This window comes from Harpia harpyja, chromosome 1 (genome assembly GCF_026419915.1).
Source record: "Harpia harpyja isolate bHarHar1 chromosome 1, bHarHar1 primary haplotype, whole genome shotgun sequence".
Lineage (NCBI taxonomy): Eukaryota > Metazoa > Chordata > Aves > Accipitriformes > Accipitridae > Harpia > Harpia harpyja.
In genome coordinates this window covers 50,692,972-50,714,477 of record NC_068940.1, presented here as the reverse complement: position 1 = coordinate 50,714,477, position 21,506 = coordinate 50,692,972, and the positions used below count along the sequence as shown (strand labels likewise).

The window sequence follows — 21,506 nt, the reverse complement described above, 5'->3', positions numbered from 1 at the left end:
CACCAGGCTCGGAGCCAGGTATTGACCTGCTGGCTCTTCCTGTTTCTTCCCTCATCATTCCCTGCAACTGGAAGCCTAGAGGAGAACACTACCTGTGCTCCTGATCCCTTAACCAGTCATCCCAAAGCCCCAAAGTCTCTCTTGATTCCCATTGGACTTCTTGTTGCGACTTCATCGCTGCCTCCCTGAAAAACCAATAATGGGTAATAATCTGAGGGCCGTATCAGGGTAGGAAGCTTTCTCTTCACATCTTTAACCTGGGCCCCAGGGAGGCATCAGACTTCCCTAAGAAGTGGGTCCGGTCTGCATATGGGGCCTTCTGGTCACTTCAGAAGGAGTCTCCTATGACAATGACCCATTTTTTTCTTTATGGAAGCAGTTTTGACACAGGGCATAGGCTGACTTAACCTCAGCGACACCTCCAAGCCGGATGAGCCATCATCCTCGTCATTGTTCGGTTCCACTTGCAGAGCCCCATACCTGTTATGCCAGGGCAGCTGGGAAGGTGGGCAGTCACAGAGGAGACGCGCTTGCTGCTCCAGGAAGGAACTTGTCGCCATTGTCCCCTATCCCTTAAGTCACCGCGTTCAGCCAGGCAGAGAGAGGATAGGGAATGCTCCGTATCGCACGTCCTGCCTGCCTGTCATGCCTGTCCCAGGGAAGGTAGGGTGCGATTCTGGTAGTCTCTCTCTCTCTCTCTCTCTCTCTCTCTCTCTCTCACTCCCTGATACTCCTCAACCCACTTGGCTCCTCCCCAAGCCCTATCAGTAAGCGGAGGAGTTCCTCTCCCCGGGCACGCCTCCCACGGTGTGCTCACTGCTGTCGTCCCATCCCGGCGTAAGAGCGGGGCACAGCCTGCAGCCCGGCACTGGGGTGGCGGCAGCTTCCCACTGGAGCTCGCTCTGGGCAGCTGGGTCACTCGTGGTGGGTGCAGAGCTAACAGAGGCCACGGCCTTCTGCCAGGTGGGCGCCGTTGCTACCTGGTCGAGCTGGCAGAGCTTCGGCACCCTTCCTGCGCGCCAGCTGCCGCGCCGTGCCCTGGTCGCTAGTACTGCCTAAGGGCTTCTTTTAGACGTGGCAGGGGGCATGGCCAACGTTGCTCCTGGCCTGGCCCAGGTCCTGTCAGTCCCTGTCGGGAGAGCTGTAGGCTCCCAGCAGCTCTCTGACCTCCCCCTGAGGTTCTCCCAGTTCAGGAACTGCCCCCTGTGCATTTGTTATATTTCACAGCTGTAAAGGAACCCAGTTGGTTGGAAAGCCGCTCTTTCAAACTCTGCTGGTCATAAAGCTGCTGGGAGCTTTTGGAATATCCTGCCTCTTCTTCTTAATGCTTCTTTTTTATGTTTCTTTTGAGGCCCTAGACAAATATCGCATTTATTATTAAGATTCATAGCATCACAGAATATCTCAAGTTAGAAGGGACCTGTAAGGATCCCTTCCTAAGATAAGCTTCTCATTCAGTTTTACTCCATCCTTATGTCTGTGAAATCCTATGGAATTAAGACATGAATTTGACTTGAAAAATTAGTACAGTATGGTTGTTTACTTCTGGCTTGTTCCTGAGCATAAGCATATGCAGCATACATGCTGGTTTTGCTATGTAGTTTTGAAACTACACTTCCCTGTATTTTTTATTTGTGTAAAGTCTGAAGGGGCTATACAGTGGGGCCTGAAGTATGCAGTAGACTGTGATTTTACCTCCAGATTTCTTTGCCTCCCGTGAATCTTTCTATTGCATCAGAATTCAATTTGATATGCGTGAAATGGGGAGGAGGCACAGGTTCCCAGTATACTTTTTTCATATCATTCACCTTCACTAGAGTGCAGGTAAATAAATGTATTTCTCTGCAGTATTGTATTGCAGAGGTGCAGAGCATTTAAAATGGTGTCAGGGAAATCCAGTTTGGAGGGTTAAGACACTTAATTGCAAAAGAGTAATACTTTTAAGTAGCCATTTTTGTGTTAAGATCAAGCATATTAAAGGGTACACTTAAAAAATGTATTAAAGGAGAGATCTCTGAAGCATGACAATAGTTGTAAATGTATCTGCACTCCGTATGCACCAAACCCAAAATTGCTTTCAAATGGAAGCCCTTACAATACATTTTTAAAACATTAGTAATATTAAAATTCCATGTTCTTTGCAGAGCAATTACACATTGTAAGTGCTTTGACTTTTTTTAAGCAAAGTGTTTAAATTTGAAAGCTAGTTGAGGCACAGAAAGAGTAAAAAAGAAACAAAATAAGAGGAAGAAGTGGGGAAAAAGAGCAAGGCTGGATGTCAAAACAGACTTACACCTTCAAAGCCAGGACACAGAGTGAAACTGTCAGTCAGCCTGAGGAAAGTCATAGGAAATAATATCTGAATCGCTATTTCTTTCCTTCTCTCTAAAATGTTATTGAATGGCAGTAAAGCAGAAAAGAATGACTGTTCAAAAAATAATGGGGAAATATGTCTTGATAAAGTGTTCTCCCTTCACCAAAAAATGCTGAGGGTATTCATACAGCTGTCAGAGCCCCCATGTGCTATTTGCATATGTTTTCTAAGGTGGATTAGGTACCAAGCGACACTTCATTGTGCATGTTTTGCATTAGGTCTCTGTTACTCTGTACTCCGGTCATAGGCAGCACTGGGTGTTCTGTAGTGTTCTGGGGATTTTGTTTATTTTCTGTTGTCTTTACTACAGTGATTGAAATGGGATTGCAGAGGTATAGTTACAAACGTTAGGCAAGCTGCCCTGGTTGTGTGGCAGAGCCTAGTAGGCACCAATTCTGTCCTGGTTCTCCTCTGCAGGAAGTACTAGTCTGTTGTCTGAAGTGGTCTATGATTCACAATAATAAATTTGAAACATTTTTGTCTTGCACGTAGTATGTATGAAATCAGTCTGAAGTTATTAGTTGCTCAAAATGTTCTTCATTGGCTAAACGATGGCAAAATGTTTGTGACCATTTTAAATGTGAAAATTATTCTACATATATGATGCTCATCCAGAAGCATTGTCAAACACCCTTCTTGAGTATAAGAATATTAAAACTTCCAGGATTTTCAGAGATGGCTCACAGCTGCCTTTGAGAGCGTATACAGTGATGCAATATTAGCATTGTAGCCTTTCTGGATCATTTTTAATATTGTCACCAAAATTAAATGTTCTGCCCTCAGCCTTCACTTCTGATAAATCAGTAATTAATGGTACATAGCAGACAAACAGAAACTGAAGCACAGAAAGATGTTAGCCTCCCCTTAGGCAAAGACAGATCATAGAATGTGCTGTTCTCCGCAGTAGAGTCCAGTTGTGTCAATTAGTTTTAGACTTTAATTGCATTCAGCTGCACAGGAATTAGAGCTTAGCAAAGGAATTCTGTTACTTCATTCTTGCAAACTTCACAAAAGGGGCTGTTAGAAACCCATTACATGGTTATCTTCATGGTTCTGATGGTTATTTTCATGCACCTGTTGACTGTTTAGAAAGCCCTGTTCCACTGAAAAGCACAGATTGTATATTGCAAAAAACCCTTTCTTCTCTGTTTTTGTGAAGCTTAGTAGATATATAGAGATGTATTAAGCTATAGTTCAATATTGAGTGGGGAGTTAATAATTTAACAAATTGCAATCAGATTGCATTCCTACAACTTAGGACATCATACAAAGAGTTGGTTAGTTTAGATTTCCAATAATATAGTGGACTTTCCAGGATTGACTAAGCATATAGAGCGGTAAGTGAAATAGATGTCCCTGCGGGCATCAAAGATGTACCTGTTCAGTCTCTAACAAACCCATGAAGAGAAAATCTAGTTCATCAACTACCACGTTATTTTTGCTGACACCTTACAACAGGTTTTAATATCCATTATTAGGAGGGAAGACAAGATGCGTTTCAAAGAAATGTCCTCTGTGTATCTACATACCTATTTAAATAATTGTTGAAAGACTTAGAAGATGTAACTATTGCATCTTTAGCTTCTCTTAATGCATTTTCCATTCAGTGGAATGCGCATCTGTTGGAGCGTATTTCTTTCCCCACCATTTACGAAAAGGTGGCTGCATTGGCATATCAGCTGTGTTGATACAGATCTGTAGGGATCGTTAACTTCCTTGGCGGGGCTCCAAGTAATTGGAGCCACAGTCTAATCTCTCCTGTTAGGTGTTCATTGCTACTTCTGTTGGGGAAAGATGATTATACTGCAGGCATTTCAATACATTAACCTTTTTTTTTCTGGGTTTTTTTTTTTTTAAGTTTTTATGAAGTGTCCAGTAAATTATAAATTTGTCTCTGAGTTTTGGAACTGGATTTCTGCTTCTTTATGATTTCCTTTAATCGGGCATTAGCCTGATGGATCTTGTGAGTCCCAGAGAAACTGTAGGAATGTCAATGTATGGGCAATAAATCACGAGCCAACTGCTTCCAGTCATATTCTTCCTGCCAACCGACTGCTGAAACGTCAATCTTATTTTTAAAAGTGCAGCTTGCAGAGAAATAATTGTGTTCACATGAGCACGTACCATTATCATAAAAACCACCTAAATACTTTGTAAGTCACTTGCATTTCTGTATATTACAAAAGTAGCAAATAAATATTCCTGAGCCAAGAAACTATATCCAAACCAAAAATACTTCCAGAGTTGATCAGCGCTCTACCATTCCTGAAAAATTGACCATCTGGAGCAAGTAGTGGGTAGATCTTGAGAGTCCAGTTGATAAGAAAGGAAAAATTTACCTCAGGCTTGGAAGGTGGGATGAGCAGAGATGTTCAAAGTCATCAGATACTGAATGCTGACCCAAAGAAAATACAGCAAGACATGTTGCATCGCTCACTAATGCTCAGAATATTGGAAAATTAATGGTACTTCCATGTTCTCCCTCCGCAAACCCTCTAAGCTATTAGGCATTTGTGGTGATTTTTCTCTTTTTTTTTAACCACTCTTTGAACTGCTGTATCTCTTAGAATACTTTAAAAATATATTAATGGAAAGTGATGAGAATATGCAGGTTATTATTGTGCCAGCTGTGAAGCAGCAAGAAGATTATAGAAGAATCTAGAAGAAGTAGCCATCATTACATACTGGTAGAAAAAAGAGGTTGAATTGTGTAACGGGGGCAAAAATCTCATTTAGTCAAAATTCCTTTCAGAAGTCTTTAGCAAGACATCTCTAAATGTGAATCTGAATAAAGTCAGATAGTTCATTTTTTTTTTCATTTGCTACAGTACTGAATTCATTATGTGGTGATTTCTTATTCCAAATTTAGACACCATGAAAACAGCTAATCAGAGCTACAAAGACAAGATTAATTGGTGTTAATTTCCAAACATTAGTGTTGGAATTTACTTGGCTTAATATGTCTAGACTTAAAATGATAGGAAATAAGTTGTAGTGATGGAAAAAAATTAAAATAGATCATTCTTACACAGGATAAATGGGGGCAAAATTGGTTAAGTAATAATTTCAGGGATTTTTTTTTTAATATTCAGAAAATTGCTGACACGGTTTTGCGTCTTATTTATGTTCTTTCAAAATCACCAACTTGATCTACTGACATAGGAGAGCAGATCTCAGATCTTTTAAGGCAGACATTTCAAAGCTATCATCTTGGCCAATGTAGGGTGATAGCTGCAGAGGTTTTTCCACTGCTTCTGCCTACCATTTGATGAGTACATCTGAATTCATTGCAGTCCTTTAGCTTTTAACATTCAGAAGCTGGTAAAGATCAATCCGTGATTCTGCCATGAAAACAGCTGAAAGGGGGAAGAGAACAAACAGTTGAATGTCAGAGCTGCAATCTTTTTTTATGCTAACAGCGTTTCTTCAGAATAGCACAAAATGGGGAGAGAGAAGTCCGAACTCAGGCTTGATGCTACTTACATGCTTAGAAATGATGGGAGGTTTATGAAATCTCATCACCACTCCTGCATCTTCAGGTAACTTTCCAACCTGTTGAATTCGATAGGTGATGGAAAAGAGGAGGAAGTAAAGCAAGGACTCAAAGAAGCAACATGAAGTGCATGTAGAAGGGAAATGCAGGGAAGGGCCTGGTAACTGCTGTAGAAGGAAAATTAAACTCCAGCGGTTGCATTTTCATTTGCAAGGAAGATGCCAAATACTGCTCGCAGCTTGATGAGGATGACCTCCAGGAATATCCCTGCAATTTGTAGAAACTCTGAAATGATCCAATAAATAAAACTGTCCCTGCAGGAATAATCTTTCTAGATTTCCAACCTCAGTCTGCAGGGAGGGGAAAAAATATAGCAACTAATACAACTTTGAAATGTATTTACAGAAATCAAAACCAACTTCTGAAATCTCTATTACTTTCTTGATTAGATATGGGAGAAGCAGATTTAGGGTCCTGGTGATGGCAATCGTGCACAGCTCATAAAAAGGACTGTCTCTGTAGTAGCTGCCGTATGAATATGAAGTTTGGAGAAGATGGATAAAAATGTGTTTTACACAGCAATCTGCAGTAATCTGTGGAAAGACCCTCTGTTAAGTAACAGGATGCTGGTGTTATTTCTTCAGGGGAAAATGGTTTTGCTCTAATTATGAGGAAATAAATGAATTTCAATATGGGTTTGGCTGAAAATGAATCTGAGGCTCCAAGCAGTCTACTGCAGGGTCCTCCTGTAGTATCCCAAATATAAAGGGATGTAATTTGCCCTCTAAGAAGTAAGTTTGCTAAAACTTAAGTCTGAGTTCTGTCTTTTCTTTTAGTCTCTACCTGCAGGAGGACACTAAGGAGGTTAGTAATTAATGTAAGATGCATAGACAGTGCACAGAAGTAAAGTAAAAGAAGTTGCAATTAAAATATACTTTACTTTTGGGAGGAAGCATCCATACAGACATTTGCTTCCACTCCTCCCTTGTATTTGTCTTAACATCCCGCTTTAAGGAAACTGTTCATCTGAGCCTTACGCTCTCAGAGATTCTTGTCATTTTTATGTGAAGTAAACTGAAATCTAATCAAGTAAAATCTCTTAAGTTTGGAAATTATATTTGGTTTTTAAAATAATACGTCTCCCCATCCATCCAGGCACAAATGTGTTTTAGCACATTTGATTTATCCTGACTGATCAATTTTAATAGGCTAGGTGCTGAAAAAACAAAGTGGCAAAAGTCTTAGGTAGTGTCTTAAGTAGCTTTAAGTTAATACATGTATGGCACAGCTACCTTGTTACTTGACTGACAACAGTTGCTGGGTTTTAGGGTTTTTTTTTTTTCCTTACAGAAAATGTGTGGTGGGTTTTTGTGTTGTGGGTTTTTTTTTTCTTTTTTGTTTACATACCCCGCATTTAGTTTTTCTACTTTATGAACCAGTACTCTGGCATTATAAATACATGCTGATCATTTTGTGTTCTGTTTGATAAAGCTATTTACTGGCTGGGAGGAAGCAGATGTTGCGGGAGGAAAGCAGTCTTTTGAATTGTAAAAATACCACTGGATACTGAGCTCAGTAGGGAGTGAAAATCCCACTCCTACCAGCTGAGCGTGGACTAGTGCTTGCCTTTACAGGCTATGAAGGCTGTCCTCGCATATGTGCTGTGTCTGATGGGGATTGGGGTCCCTTGTAACCCCCCTCCGCTGCGGTTGTCTCTCTGTTAGGCTCAGAGTCTTCCAGCAGTGCTGGCTCCTCAGGATCACTGACACGAATACATCAGCCTCTCCAAAGTGCATCTCTTGTCCCTGGGGTGACGGCCAGCTCTTCAGGCAGCGTCTCCTACCCTGAGAACGGGATGAGTGGCCAGGTGGCCCCCAGCAACACCAGCTATATCATTCTTCCGCTTGAAGCTGCAGGGATACCACCTGGCAGTATCCTTCTCAACCCGCACACAGGTCAGTACGATGCTTTCCCACCTGGTACTGCCCTTCAGTGTTTCCCATGTCACCTGGGGAATCAGCAAATTTCTTGTTTCTAGAGATATTTTCCTTGAGGCATTTTATGAGGAAGCAAGTAGCAAATATACATAGGAATTACATGTGGCAGGTTGTTTTTTCAAATCTGCAGGCAAAGCTGGATTGGCTTTCTGAGGCTGTCGTGGCATAGCCGGTGGGAAGTGATACAAAACACACTCCTGCGGTCCCAGACAGGATATTCATCTTGTAAAGTCCTGGCACTCCTTGGCTATGATGAATCCTCTGAGATCCCATTAGCTTCAGTAAGGACAGATACTCTTCCATATCAAGCATGCCAGGATAACAGTGCAACCAAAATATGACGTCAAAGTCTTAGAGATTGTGCTTAACAGCAGAATTTCAAAAGGCTTAAAGGCTGCATTTGAATTAGCACTTCAGAGTTAACTTTGTTATGCGAGCTGTGTGATTAGCAATTTTATTTAAATTGGAAGTTTTGTGATAAGAGCAAGTTGTAATCTCTTCAATTCCTGGTAGTTAGCAGCACTGCAGTGCACAAACGAGGCGCTTGCAGTCACCCAAGCACTGTGGACACTTCAGAAACCACTCAGCTTGAACTTCTGTGTTTGCTGAAAGTTTAAGGCAATTTGTTACCTCCTTGGTCCAGACAAAGTCCAGATCATGTTACGTTATTATTCCCCACAGTATTGTACTGACAGCATTAAAAAGGTTCAGGGAAGTTGAGCCTGTGATGCTTCTTCAGTGATTTGGACTATTTCCGTGACCGTGACTAGCTGTGCTGTCAACCTTTGCTGAGTTATGCTGGGTTTAAAATAACAAAACCTACAGTGAAATGTATTTTCCATTATACTGGGAGCTGAGAGTTGAACTCCAAAATATTTTTTTGAGAGTCCTTAATAGAGCATTCAGGAGCTTTTTATTTGTGGATTTTTGTTTCTAACCAGTATTTTATGTATATTACACCCCTGTGTTGCAATATTTTGGTGCAAATCTGTAAAGCTTATTTGTGAGTCCACGGCTAAAAGTACTTTTTTTTTTGTCAGAATTCAGTCAAGAAAACCTGAAAGTTGCAGCATGTAAGAAAACACAGCCTTGACAGACTATTAAACCAAGCTTTCCACAGATATTTAGAGATAGTAGTACCTGGGGCTGATCATTATATATCAGCGTATATAAAGTTAGGGAGGAGTTCTTGTTTGTTTAGATTCAAATGTGCTAAGTTCTTTCCAGAGAGGTGACTTAGTACCTTGCAAAAACTTGTACTTTTCTAAACCCTTTACTATTTATGTGTACTTTTTTCAAGTGATTACATTATTGACATGAGAGCCTAATTCTGTCAGTGTAAATGGGGATTTTGGACATTTCTTAAAAACTCAGTTAGGGGAGAGGACAGAATGCGAGGTGGGCATAGGACAAAACCCATCATTATTAATTTACTTATTTCTGTTGTTCTGGTAGTTGACAATTCATCTGTAACACTGGAATTTCTTGGTCAATACTGAAGAAGGCATTCTGTGTGCTGTGTGGTCTGCTTCCATACAGAACTCAGCAGGTGTAGGCAGAAGTCATCCATAATTCAGGTGATAGGACTGAGAGAAACAAATGAAAGGAATCACTGCTGCTTTGAGCCCACCAGCAGCTGAGAGATTATGCTTGTTCCTGGCCGTGGCAAGGATGGAGGCTGGAACTCACCACACTTGCAAGCCAGAAGAGCTGTTTAAGAGGAACATCTCCTACATCTGTTTTGTCAGTTTAGCAATTTGCAGCAGCTAGCTCATATTTTTCCCTGGTACCTAGGGAGTCTTTTTCTGCTATAGGTATAATGTCTTTCAATACTGTCACTAGACCAGAGTGCCTTGTTGTGGTGGATTGACCCTGGCTGGATGCCAGGTGCCCACCAAAGCCATTCTATCACTCCCCCTCCTCAGCTAGACAGGGGAGAGAAAATATAACAAAGAGCTTGTGAGTCGAGATAAGGACAGGAGAGATCACTCACCAATTACCATCACAGGCAAAACAGACTCAGCTTGGGGAAAACTAACTCAATTTATTACAAATCAACCAGAGTAGGGTAATGAGAAATAAAACCAAATCTCAGAACACCTTCCCTCCACCTCTCCCTTCTTCCCAGGCACAACTTCGCTCCCGGATTCTCTACCAAGCCCCCCCAGCGGCACAGGGGGAGGGGGATGGGGTTTACGGTCAGTTCATCACACGTTATTTTCTGCTGCTTCATCCTTCTCAGGGGGAGGACTCATCACACTCTTCCCCTGCTCCAGCGTGGGGTCCCACCCACGGGAGACAGTCCTCCACGAACTTCTCCAACGTGGGTCCTTCCCACGGGCTGCAGTTCATCACGAACTGCTCCAGCATGGGTCCCTTCCACAGTGTGCAGTCCTTCAGGAGCACACTGCTCCAGTGTGGGTCCCCCACGGGGTCACAAGTCCTGCCAGAAAACCTGCTCCGTGGGCTCCTCTCTCCACAGATCCGCAGGTCCTGCCAGGAGCCTGCTCCAGCGCGGGGTTCCCATGGGGTCACAGCCTCCTTCGGGAACCCACCTGCTCCGGCGTGGGGTCCTCCACGGGCTGCAGGTGGATATCTGCTCCACCGTGGACCTCCATGGGCTGCAGGGGGACAGCCTGCCTCACCATGGTCTTCACCACGGGCTGCAGGGGAATCTCTGCTCCGGTGCCTGGAGCATCTCCTCCCCCTCCTTCTTCACTGACCTTGGTGTCTGCAGGGTTGTTTCTCTTACATGTTCTCACTCCTCTCTCCAGCTGCCGTTTTCCCCCGTCCCCACTTTTTTTTCCTTCTTAAAAATGTTATCACAGAGGCGTTACCACTATCGCCTTGGCCGGCGGCGGGTCCGTCTTAGAGCCGGCTGGTATGGGCTCTCTCGAACACAGGGGAAGCTTCCAGCAGCTTCTTACAGAAGCCACCCCTGTAACACTCCCCGCTACCAAAACCTTGCCACACAAAGCCAATACACTCGTCTTCCCTCCTACCGTGCCTCATTGTCTGCAGAGACATCACTGAGAGCTCCATGTGTGTTAGTATGTTTAACATTCAGGGAGCAAGTGGTTTTGTGTATATATAATTTTGTGTTTCTTTCAAACCCTGTGTATTGTTTCTGTAGCTCCCTTGTAAATACATACATAATAAAGAAAATGGAGGGAGCAGATTCTTTTAGAGGCTGAAATTCTTGTCTGAGACGTATAGCTTCACGCTGCTACCTGTGCTGGAAGTCAGGCTATACTGCAGTGTCTACCGTTTTTTTAACATGCAGCAAAATACATGCTGCAAATTTGCCACTCTTTGGGCTCAGAATATCTGCATCTTATTAGAGTAACATTACAAAAGAAGCTCCATAGGGAGGAGACTTAGATTGCTGGATGCTGTGATCGACTATCAAAGTGATGGATGCTGTCAGAAACAGATGAAGAAAAGACAGTTTAAAGAAGAGGAAAAAGGAGCTTTGTTTCCTGTAATGAATAGATTTTCTTTCCCTATGTAACACCATTCTTTAGCTCTTCTCCTCTTGCAGAGTGGCTACTTCCAATCTTTTTCTCTCTTTTGATCATAGCACCATGTCCTTTAAAGATCTTTGCTTCCTTTTGCACTACATAGTCACTGACTGTGCAAGCCTCTAATGGCATCCACAGATGCTGTCAGTATCTCCCTGCTCTGATTATACCTTTCAGCTCCTTCTCAGGTGTTGGCATCCATGCTTTCTCTTCCATATCTGCAGTTTCCATCGTTTCTTCTCCTCTGCTTTACCCTTCTCCTTCCCCAGATAGAGAAGCTTCTTGCTTGCTTTGGGAAAACACCATTTATGTGGCTATGCTGTTTTACTCTCCGTTTCACCCGCTTCACCAGTCTGTTTTACCCTTTAAAGCATTTCTCTTGACGTGTTCTCTGGCTTAACCCCCTTTGACAATTTAAGAGCATTTACATTTCAATCTTACTCCTTTAAATGACATTGCAATCTTTGCCCTTCTATCAGGGCCACAGTTCGTAGCTTACAACTGTCTTCCCTGTTACCATCTGATCTCTCCTTTTCATTTCTTATTTCAAGATTTCTTCATGAGAGGTCTTGGGTTTTTTTCATCTTCAAAAGCATTGCTGGACCTTTTCTCTTTCAGTTCTCTCATCCTTCCCTGAGCCACAGGAAGTGCTCTTTACGCCTTCCCTTGAGTGTCTGGCGCAGGCTTCGGGAGCCTCTTACCCTGTTCACCCAGTCTGACTTCCCCAGTCTCCTAAAGTGCTTCTGGAGCCTGAGACTCCCAAATCTAGGGCATCCATGCCATTGTCACCCACTGTGTTCACAGCAAGAAGCAGGAAATCAGCTAGCGGACAGAACTGCCCCGCGCTTCTCTTCCACTCACTCTAATCATGACCTTTCTCACTGTGAGTGTGAGATGTGCCCAGTATAATATGGCAACTTCATCCAGAAAGTCTTGATGCTTTAGAAAGAGAAGGCAAGGTTTCTTTAGCCAGTGCTCCTCATACATTTCTGACCATGATTAATACAAGGGAGGAACTGAAAGGCTGAGGAGTAGATGGAGCAGGTAGAGATGCTTGTGGTATACAAATCAGAAGTTCATTATTTCACTGTTGCGCTCTCAGTCACTGAATTCCTCCAGATCTCCCACTGTATCTCAGATATTCATACTTTAGTTACCTACTTTAAATGTTATCACTTCATTGCTAAAATTCCTTTTTTCTCATGGAAACATCTGTAATTCCTTTGATTTATGAATTTATGATGGAAGTGAAGAGAGAACTGAGGTCATGGAAAACATTTTCCCTACAGAGAAATACCACTTCTTTTTTGTTTGTAAGACAATGACTTGGATAAACTTTAAAAAACAAACAAACAACAAAAAAACCCCCAACATTGCTTTTGCAAAGTTACTTCCCCCAGCTAAAATATCTGTAGGAAAAATAGTTCAGCAACTTAGTAGAACTTTGGACAGAATTTGTCCTGTATTTAAGAGATCTTCAAAGACATCTTAAGTGTTTCTTCCTTGATAATTTCCAGTGCTGCCTCCTCTAATTACATAGGGCACAGCTCTCAAAAGTACAGCACTATGTTATTAGAATGTGTAAATAAATCAGTAACAAGAGTGGGTTTGGTTTTTTTCCTTTCCATACAGACTACAGTGTGTCAGGAATAGTTGTGTATGCTTGACCGCTATTGCATGGCAATAAAATATATGTGAATATTCTCTACCTCCAGTGTTTGCTCCAGAGTTCAATTTTAGTAGTAACTGATTCATTCATCATTGAATGACTTCAAGTAACCACAGCATCTGAATCATCTTACAGCCATGGTAACCTTCCACCCATTCCTTGGAAAGTTATACTGCCAAAACAAGTATCTCCTATCTGCCTTGCCTGAAAAAAAAAAAAACCAAAACACCCCAAAAAACCATAGCTGATGCCTTAATGAGGCATTGAGAGTGACGAGCACTTTACAGTTGTAGCAGGTCAGCTAAAGACTGATCAGTTAAAGCAAGGTTGTATGATTTCATACAGAAAACAGTACGTTCTTAAAAGTGTTCAGCAAAGGCAGGGTGTTTTGTTTCAGGTCAACCGTTTGTAAATCCTGATGGGACACCGGCAATATACAATCCTCCCAGTGGCCAGCAGACGATGAGGAGCCAGATGGTGGGACAGTCTCAGCAGCAGCCTTCATCCCAGCAGCCTCAGCAGGTTCAACAGCCACAGCAGCAAATGGCAAGTCACCTTGTTACGCAGGTAGGTGTGGTGGCCATTGGAAAAAGAGAAGAAGCTCTCAGGGATATGAAGGATGATCTAAAGGGTAGGAGGGAAGGATGCAGCTAGGCAAAATATCAGGATGTTTTTCTTTCGTTTTGAAAGAAATGGGGCCCATGATCTGTATTTTCAACGTGGATGAAACAGATGGAGAGGGAAGATTCCTTTTTCACGTCCATCTAAAGGATGGTTTCATTTTTAAAAGGACTGTTAAGTGAGTTGGTGTATGTCTACATAAATTTATTTTGCAAAAATTGCCCCTAAGTGAAAGCTGAAGCATTCATTCTCAAACTAATGCAGTCTGTAATTCTCCCCAAAGAGACGGGGACCTTTCCCTGTCCTTTTCAACAGCAGTGGGGTTGAGTTAAAGAATCAAGTACAACACAGGGCTCTACAAACTCTTCCATGTCTGGCTATATCAGACCCGAGCTGTGGGTAGCCCGTTCTCTGAGCACCTCTGCCCCAGACCGTGGGTCTTCTGCCCATGTCCCATGTTCTGGCCATGACCCTGCTCTGAGCTAGAAGCTCTGGAGCTAGAAGCTCTGGAGCTATAGCAGAAGGGAAGAGCAGCGTAGTTTGGGCACGGTGCCACGATATGTTGGCTCTCTGGCCCCTGGGCCAGCCGTGGCACGTGGCCAGCCATGACTGAGCATGGGCAGCAGGGTTTGGGTCTGGTTCAGACTTAATTTTGTGGATTGTGTGCCTGCTCTCCCAGAGCAGAGCAGGCTGAGGGAAGTATTCAGGCAAGAATCCTACATCCTGCTTACTCGCAGAGCAGCCAAGATCTACTGTGGTTCTTGTGTGGCTTTATAATTTGGCACAGTTTCATCCCAGGTCACCCAGAAATACAGTGTTTAAATTCAGTGAAGTTGGTTTGATTTTACTGGGTTTGGATTTATGTGTTTGTGGCTCTTATTTCTTGATTTGGTCTTAGCAGTTTTAGAGGATGGAGGTAGTACCAAACCTGTGTAAGTCTCAAGTTAAATGAGAAATTAAAACGAAAGGAATAGTAAAGCTATTCTAAGGTAATAGTGCTGTAGAAAATTGTTCTTTCACTTAGATAAACATCTCCTCCAAGCTGACAGGCCTGTTTGTTGATAATTGGCAGCCTGTTCTTTGTCAATTTTTTTTTTAGCTATTGTGTTCTGCCAAAGCAGCTTTACAGTCATTATTCCTTTGCCTATGACACGCTCAGAGTTAAATCAGTCATTATCAGCAAAATTCAAATATATACTCATACTGTGCTGTTCTTCCATTTTATCTACGTAAATTAAATTTAGAATCATAATTTGGCTTTGCCTCACATCAGTAATAAGAAGGTGTAGCTGTGGCTTTATTTAATCTAACAGCCATCAACCATATGAAAATAGGCAGAAGAATCTGTAATAAAGAATTGTTTGGTTTAAGGCTAAAATGAAGACTAAAATCAGTACCTGACCTCTTGTACTTGGGCTGGCGATGAGTCACCTGCATTTTCAGAGCTCTGTTTGAGACCTTTGTTCTCAGCAACAGAGGTGGTGGTGGTTGTTGTTGTTATCTCTCGCTAAGTAGGTTGTATTTATTGTCTTTCACTGTGTTTATTTTGCAGCCTGTTCAGGCAATGCAGCCATCTTCTCAGTCAGTCCAATATCCAGCAGTTTCTTACCCTCCCCAGCATCTCCTGCCAGTCTCTCCAACGCAGCAGTTTTCTGTGGTACTAAAGATTTTTATTTTTTTTCTTTCCTTGAAGTTGAAGTTGGGGGTGTGAGCATGAATATGCCCGAGAGCCTCTGGGGAGCACTGCGAGGGGTGTCCCATGTGAAAGCCCCTTCTAAATCCCTGTTTGCCTTAACGCTTTTGGTACTGACAAGCATTTTGTAAGAGCATTCCCACTGATTCTGGTTGTCTAACCTGGAGGATGATGTTAGGAGCAGGGCTCTCTACCTGGTTAGCAGAGCCTCCAGAAAAATGTTTTGTTGTGCCTGTGATAGGACCTTTTGTCTCCCTACTTTATGTCGAGGGAGCTTAAATTGCTAACTTAGGCATCTGAGATTTGGGTTATCCCCCTTTTATGTCCACAAAGACTGAAGAAGAGACCTCTAGAAATCATTATTTTTTATTTTATATTATTTTATCAGTATAATAAATCCACTGCCTGGATTTATTCCCTGATGATACCAGAGCACTTGGAAAACAGAGTAGCAATGAAGCAGCTGCAGAAGGTGTGGTATGCTATGCATCATTGCAGAGCATCGATGGACATCTATAATAAAAACAAATAGAGTGCTCTTCCAGAGTCTGAGTCTGGCTTGGTGCTTTCAGGGCTAAGATTATATTGTTGTAAAATGAAGCTGACATTTTAAGAGGCACTACAAGTTTTTTTTCTGTTATTTTTCTCTCTTGCTCTGGTAATCTTGTTTATGACTGATTTTTTTTCCCAAGGTAGAGATGTCACGTAGTTATAGTAAGAGATGGGAACAAAGCTGAACGGGTCCTTGCAGCTAAAATAATGTTATTAATGCCTGGTAGATGAGCAGTACCATTTAAAGGACAATTAAAAATGTTCCATGCTGAACAGAAGTTGCATATCTCTGTGCTAATTCCCTTGAAAAGTGTCTTGCAGGCATGTCAGGTTGTTCTACTGATAGTCATAGGGAGGCTGATGTTTTTAGTGGCTAATTTAACAGTGAAACTTCACCTAAATTAATGTCTTCAATGTACATTACATTATACACACAATGTGTGACTTATAGGGTTTTGAAGCTCTTGGTCTCTGTTGTGCAAATCCAGAGACATTCCAGGCTCAGTGAAGTTTCTCGTAGAATCTGTTTGCAGTCATTCGCCATCCAGGTAATGAATATCCTAGCTTTTTAAAGAAACAACTTCAGACAGACGACTTATGTGCCTGAATGTGGATGTGGGATGATGGTAAAGTTAATAGCATTACTTTCTTACACCACCTGAAGATCTTCCAGGAGTGTTTAAAATGTTGGCCCATGGTATCTGCTCTCAGAGTGGGAGGGTGAGTCTCTGTGCAGTCTCTGGCAGTGCTTTCTATAAACAAACTTTCTTTTTTTTTCTATTTTGAAGTTTCCTGCCATTAAATACATTGTGCAGGATGGTTTTGGAGAATGAACACCACAGGGATGCAAACAAAATCGAAGAGGCTTCTTTTAAAAAATAGCATGGATGTTCTAAGTGAAAAGCATTTTTGTAGTGCTTATTCCCTATCCATAAGGGGGTATAAGGAAGGGACCATAATCTGCATATTAGCACATGATGGAGTTTTATGCTGGATTTATTGCCGTATGGAGTATGTTTTCATGTTGAGTATTTAAAAGTCTTATGATACGGGCACAAATGAAGATGCATAGAACCACATTTGTAAATCTTCGACCGTAACAGAATAAACTTGAGAGCATTGATTAGTATGGATCTTTTTGCAAGACTGAACAGATACTGTCTAGAATCCTTGTATCCTTACCAGCATGTAATGAGACTTAGGTCCATTGACTTTATTTGGTACATTCTTCCTACCATAGATTTATTTTTTTCCCCTCCAGTCAAATAAAGTACTTGTTTCTTTCCAACACTGGATAAAAAGCCTTGAAATAGCAACTGAAGGCTTAGCTTTTTTTGCCTTCTCTACAACCTTGGATTTTCAAAACAGTCCAAAAAGGAAAAGGTCTGCACCTGAATCCTACTGTATTTCTCTTGGGATCATTTTGAAACACAGGTGAAATTACCAGCTTGTGTTTGGCCGAGGAATTCGGGGGGGGGGGGGGGGGGGAAGAGGTACTCATAATGTTATTTTCATGCCCTTTATATTTAAAATGTCTTATTTTGAACACTGTAAAGTTCACTTGCCATTTTGGAATAAGGTGGGGGGGGCAGGGTAAAAGCCAAATAATTGGCTTTTCTGCCAAGCGATGCCATTCACCTTGCAGCCTGGAAGTCTTTGTCAAAGCATTTATAGTGATTTTCATTTTAATTGCCTCAATTTTTGTAGATATTCATGCAAAGTTTGGCACATATTTGAGCTGAATGATTCCTTTCCCCCTCATGCTCCATTTGAACCTTTTTTGTTTTGCTAATTTGCGTTTCTATCGCAGACATCAAGTCTATATCATTTTCTACTGCCTTTTGCCCTGCAGCGAGATGACATCACAACACAGTTTAACCAGATGAGCTTAAGTCGTCAATCATCAGGAGACAACCCCGAATCACCTTCTGGTCCTGTCTACCCATCGCCTATCTTGCAGCAGCCTGCCCAGCAGACGGGTTACATTATGGCTTCCCCAAGTCAGCAGCTTCCCCCAGGAGGCTTTACAGGTTCAGGTCCACCAGTATCCCAGCAAGTGCTGCAGCCACCACCACCACCCCAGGGCTTTGTGCAGCAACCACCGCCACCTGCTCAGGTAGGCAAAACCTTTGCTACCGGTTTGGCATGGTACTCATTATAACATCAGAAAGAGAATATAAACAAATGATCCAGATTCTAGATATTTTATTTTTTTTCCCCTACCCTAGTAAAAGCTTAGCAGATTTTTAGGCAGCAGGAAACTTGCAAGGCCTCTATCATTTCCTGGGTTTCAACAATTCCTTCCCTATCCTCGAACCATTTTCTGAACATATGTTCATACTCCAGGACACATCTGCACGTGACTATGAAGGAGGAGGGTGACTAAATATCCATAGTCCTTTTTCCTTGTATATATACCAAAAGAGCAACATGCACATCAGCCCAGGTAGTCGTTAATCATATTTAATTGACTCGAACATGTGAGAAGTCACAGATCAGTGATTTTAACTGTCTTCCTGAAGACTGATTATATTTTACTGTTCACTACCAAACATCTCTACTTGTCTCCTGGGTACCTTTACAGAATATTGAAAGTGATTACTGTCAAGAAGTAAAATGCACAGATGACTTTCTGGCCCATTTTCAAGGCATACACTTTAAAAAGCCGAATTTCGTTATCCAATTATAGATAACTTCATTTAAACTCTACTTTAAAATGGTATTAATAATATTTCTCCTGTTTTCATTTTATCCTGTGGAAGAAAATACATACAAAATAACATAAAGCTTCACTGTTTCCTTTAACATAAAAGTAGTATAAACCTTACTGGTTTTTTTGTTTGCCACTTCTTACTGAAAATTTCCAGTTGTGTTTGTTAATGGGGTTCTTTATTGTCACAGTAATGAAGAATTTATACTGTTATAATGTTTTAAGTGGGCCAGAGATCTAGTTAATTAGATCACTAATTAACAATAAAAGAAATCCGAAGACTACTGGATGCTCACATCCTGTAGAGGACTGTGACATCCATAGTTTCTGTAGTGAGAAACTATGCAGCCATTTTTTCTGAGAGAAAAGGCTTGCAAAAAATAATTTTTAAGGAGCTGAAGTTCAATATAATGTGATTTTTTTTGTAAATTGAAAATATTCCTAGAAAAAGATTTCACTGTTTGCCAAATGTAGCTTTTAAAAAAAAAAAAAAGGGAGGAAAGAAAGGACCCGAAGGGCAGAATCCCCCGATGAATCCGTCTCCCCATCTAGCTTGTCTCCTAAGCAAGTAAGTAGAGGCTGTCCAGGCTTCTCTCCTCAGGTACAACCCCCCGGTGCCCTCAATGTTTTCAAGCATCATTTAGTCAAACCTCATGACACTTCCAGTGAACCAGATAAATGCGAGCACCTCCATTTTACAAGCTGTCACCGAAGCGATGTGTTTCCCAGCCCTGCCGTCAGGGGTTTGCTGAGGAAGCTAAGGGGGCTGCAGCATCGTGCTGCCTGCCGTGGTGGGGGACCCCACTCTGTCTCTTCTCCCCTACATCGGGTGAGCCCAGTATTGCAGCCCACCCTGGGATCTCTGCTAGACCCCCACCTCAGTTGACTTTGTAGAGGCTGGTTCTGTGGGTTTGCCCGCAGCTCTGGCGAATGTGTGGCTGAGCCTTCATCGCCTGGGGCGGGAGCATTGGATTTCACCCTTCTGTGTGGCAGCAGGGTGCAGGGTTTTCGCTCTGTCTGGCATACAGTGTTGCCTTGTGAAGCTGTTTTCCCTCATTGATACTTGCTCTGATGCTACTGGAGAGGCAGATTAACTTCTTCAGAGGACAAGTGATGTGGAGGTGCCTTTTCATATATAGGTTGCTATAGGACCAGTACCATACTGGTGTGTCTAATGGCTGCTGTGTCTCTGTCCGTACCCCAAATACTGGACGTACAGGCGCTTTCTTTCTATGTCGTAACAAAGTGGAAAGTTGCCGAGGGCAGAACAATATCTTTTGAGTTTGCAGCAACTTCAGTTATTTCACTGGGGAATGGTTTGTCCTCGGGGGGTGTAGAAAGGTGAGAAATTCAGCGCTGTCAGCTTCCTCTGCATCTGCTGCACTGCGCACACCATTCATCTCCAGCTTGTCGCTATTCCAAAAAAATCCGTGTCAGATACCTGTGTGGAAGAGGGTGCGGAGGGGTCAGTCCCTGCTGCTCATGTCCCCATACCGTCCAAGCGCAGTGGCCTTGGTCTGCAGGGAGGGAGAGGAGGCAGCAGCTCTCTGCATCCACATATGCAGATGGAAACTTCTGATTGACATTTCAAGTTTGAATTCATTCTCTTCAGCCCCAGAGCGAGGTACAGCGGTTTGGTTACTACTTGTATCACATGTATGGCAAATAGGGGATCCCTCTTATAAAAAGATGAGCGAAGCCTTGGGAAATAGTAGTTCCACTGTAGTTCCTAACAGATCAGCTTTCTGTGCAGGGCAGCTAGACCCCGACTCCCTGTTCTGCCCGTGGAAAAACTTCACTGTGGCTATTGGCAATCTGAATCACCTCTTACTCTTTTGGACTTAGATGCGATAGTAATGCTGCTCTCAGATGCCGAAGCAGGTGGTCTGAGGCAGGCTTAAAAAAAAAAAAAAAAAAAAAAAAGAGCAATAAAGACAATAATGCATGCAAAACATTATGTGATGCATTAATCAACACAATCAATGTAAAAGCACTTTTATATCTTAAATGTTGCTATTGAATTTCTACCAGTAAAAAAGAGGCTTGACTCTAATGGCTAATTAGTTCCTGTAAATGCACTGCTGATAGGTTCCTACTAGGTTGGCTGTGGTGCCCTGTATACTGTTGGAAAATAGCAGTGAAAACAGGGGTGGAGGTCCTGTGAGTATGATCATTTCCTTTGGGAGCTGCAAGGAGGAGAAAGAAATGCTCACCAAGCCTACAAACCCAATGGGACTGCATTTAAATTATTAGCTTTTGCATTAAAGTTCAATTAAATGTGGCTCTACAGCTGCTCTCCAAGAGTCTCTCTCCCAGTCTGTATCAAAGCAGAAGCAGACTGAGTTTGAAATGACATGCCTAAGAAGTGGTGAGAGGACCCCTTACGTTTCTTCTGCTGGCTTCTTTTATCACAGCTATTCCCCAGCTTGACAACAGAGTTATGATTTAATAACCTGAAAATAATGATCCGTCTTTGTTCAGCCAATTGGAAAAAAAAAAAACCCCAAACAAAAAACCCAACCATTAGTCTGGGTTTCCTGAAAGGGACTTTTAGCAGCAAATGCCTGTTTGCTTTCTGTATCACAAATAGCAAACTCATCTTGACTTTCTCTATTTTCTTCTATTTTCAATTTTCTTCTCTTTCCAATGGTTCTTCTATAGCACTTATGGGCCCAGGCACTTCAACAAGGGTCCACATTCAGATTTTGCAACACTCTCTCAATGGTGCTTGTCATTGTTCTGCCTCTGCAAATGAAGAAATGGGAAAACTGCAAGTCCTATGCCAATGGGAAAGGATATCCTCCCTTAAAAGTTGTTTTCACCTCCGACTCATTCTTTCTGGAGGGTATACTGGCAAAATGATGTCCAAAAATTGA

At 42.2% G+C, this 21,506-nt stretch overlaps 1 protein-coding gene across 27 annotated transcripts in view; it reads left to right on the top strand.

The window, feature by feature from the left end:
* The window catches only part of ARPP21 (cAMP regulated phosphoprotein 21), a 206,836-nt gene that overhangs the window by 141,778 nt on the left and 43,552 nt on the right, over positions 1–21,506 (top strand). For 22 of the 27 annotated variants that reach the window (XM_052793207.1, XM_052793219.1, XM_052793197.1 and 19 more), the window contains 4 exons: positions 7,592–7,822; positions 13,452–13,621; positions 15,228–15,332; positions 17,773–18,036. In XM_052793207.1, the coding sequence (XP_052649167.1) occupies positions 7,592–7,822; positions 13,452–13,621; positions 15,228–15,332; positions 17,773–18,036 (770 nt within the window). The remainder of the gene's footprint in view (positions 1–7,591; positions 7,823–13,451; positions 13,622–15,227; positions 15,333–17,772; positions 18,037–21,506) is intronic. The other 5 variants (XM_052793367.1, XM_052793360.1, XM_052793347.1 and 2 more) reach the window with 3 other exon arrangements.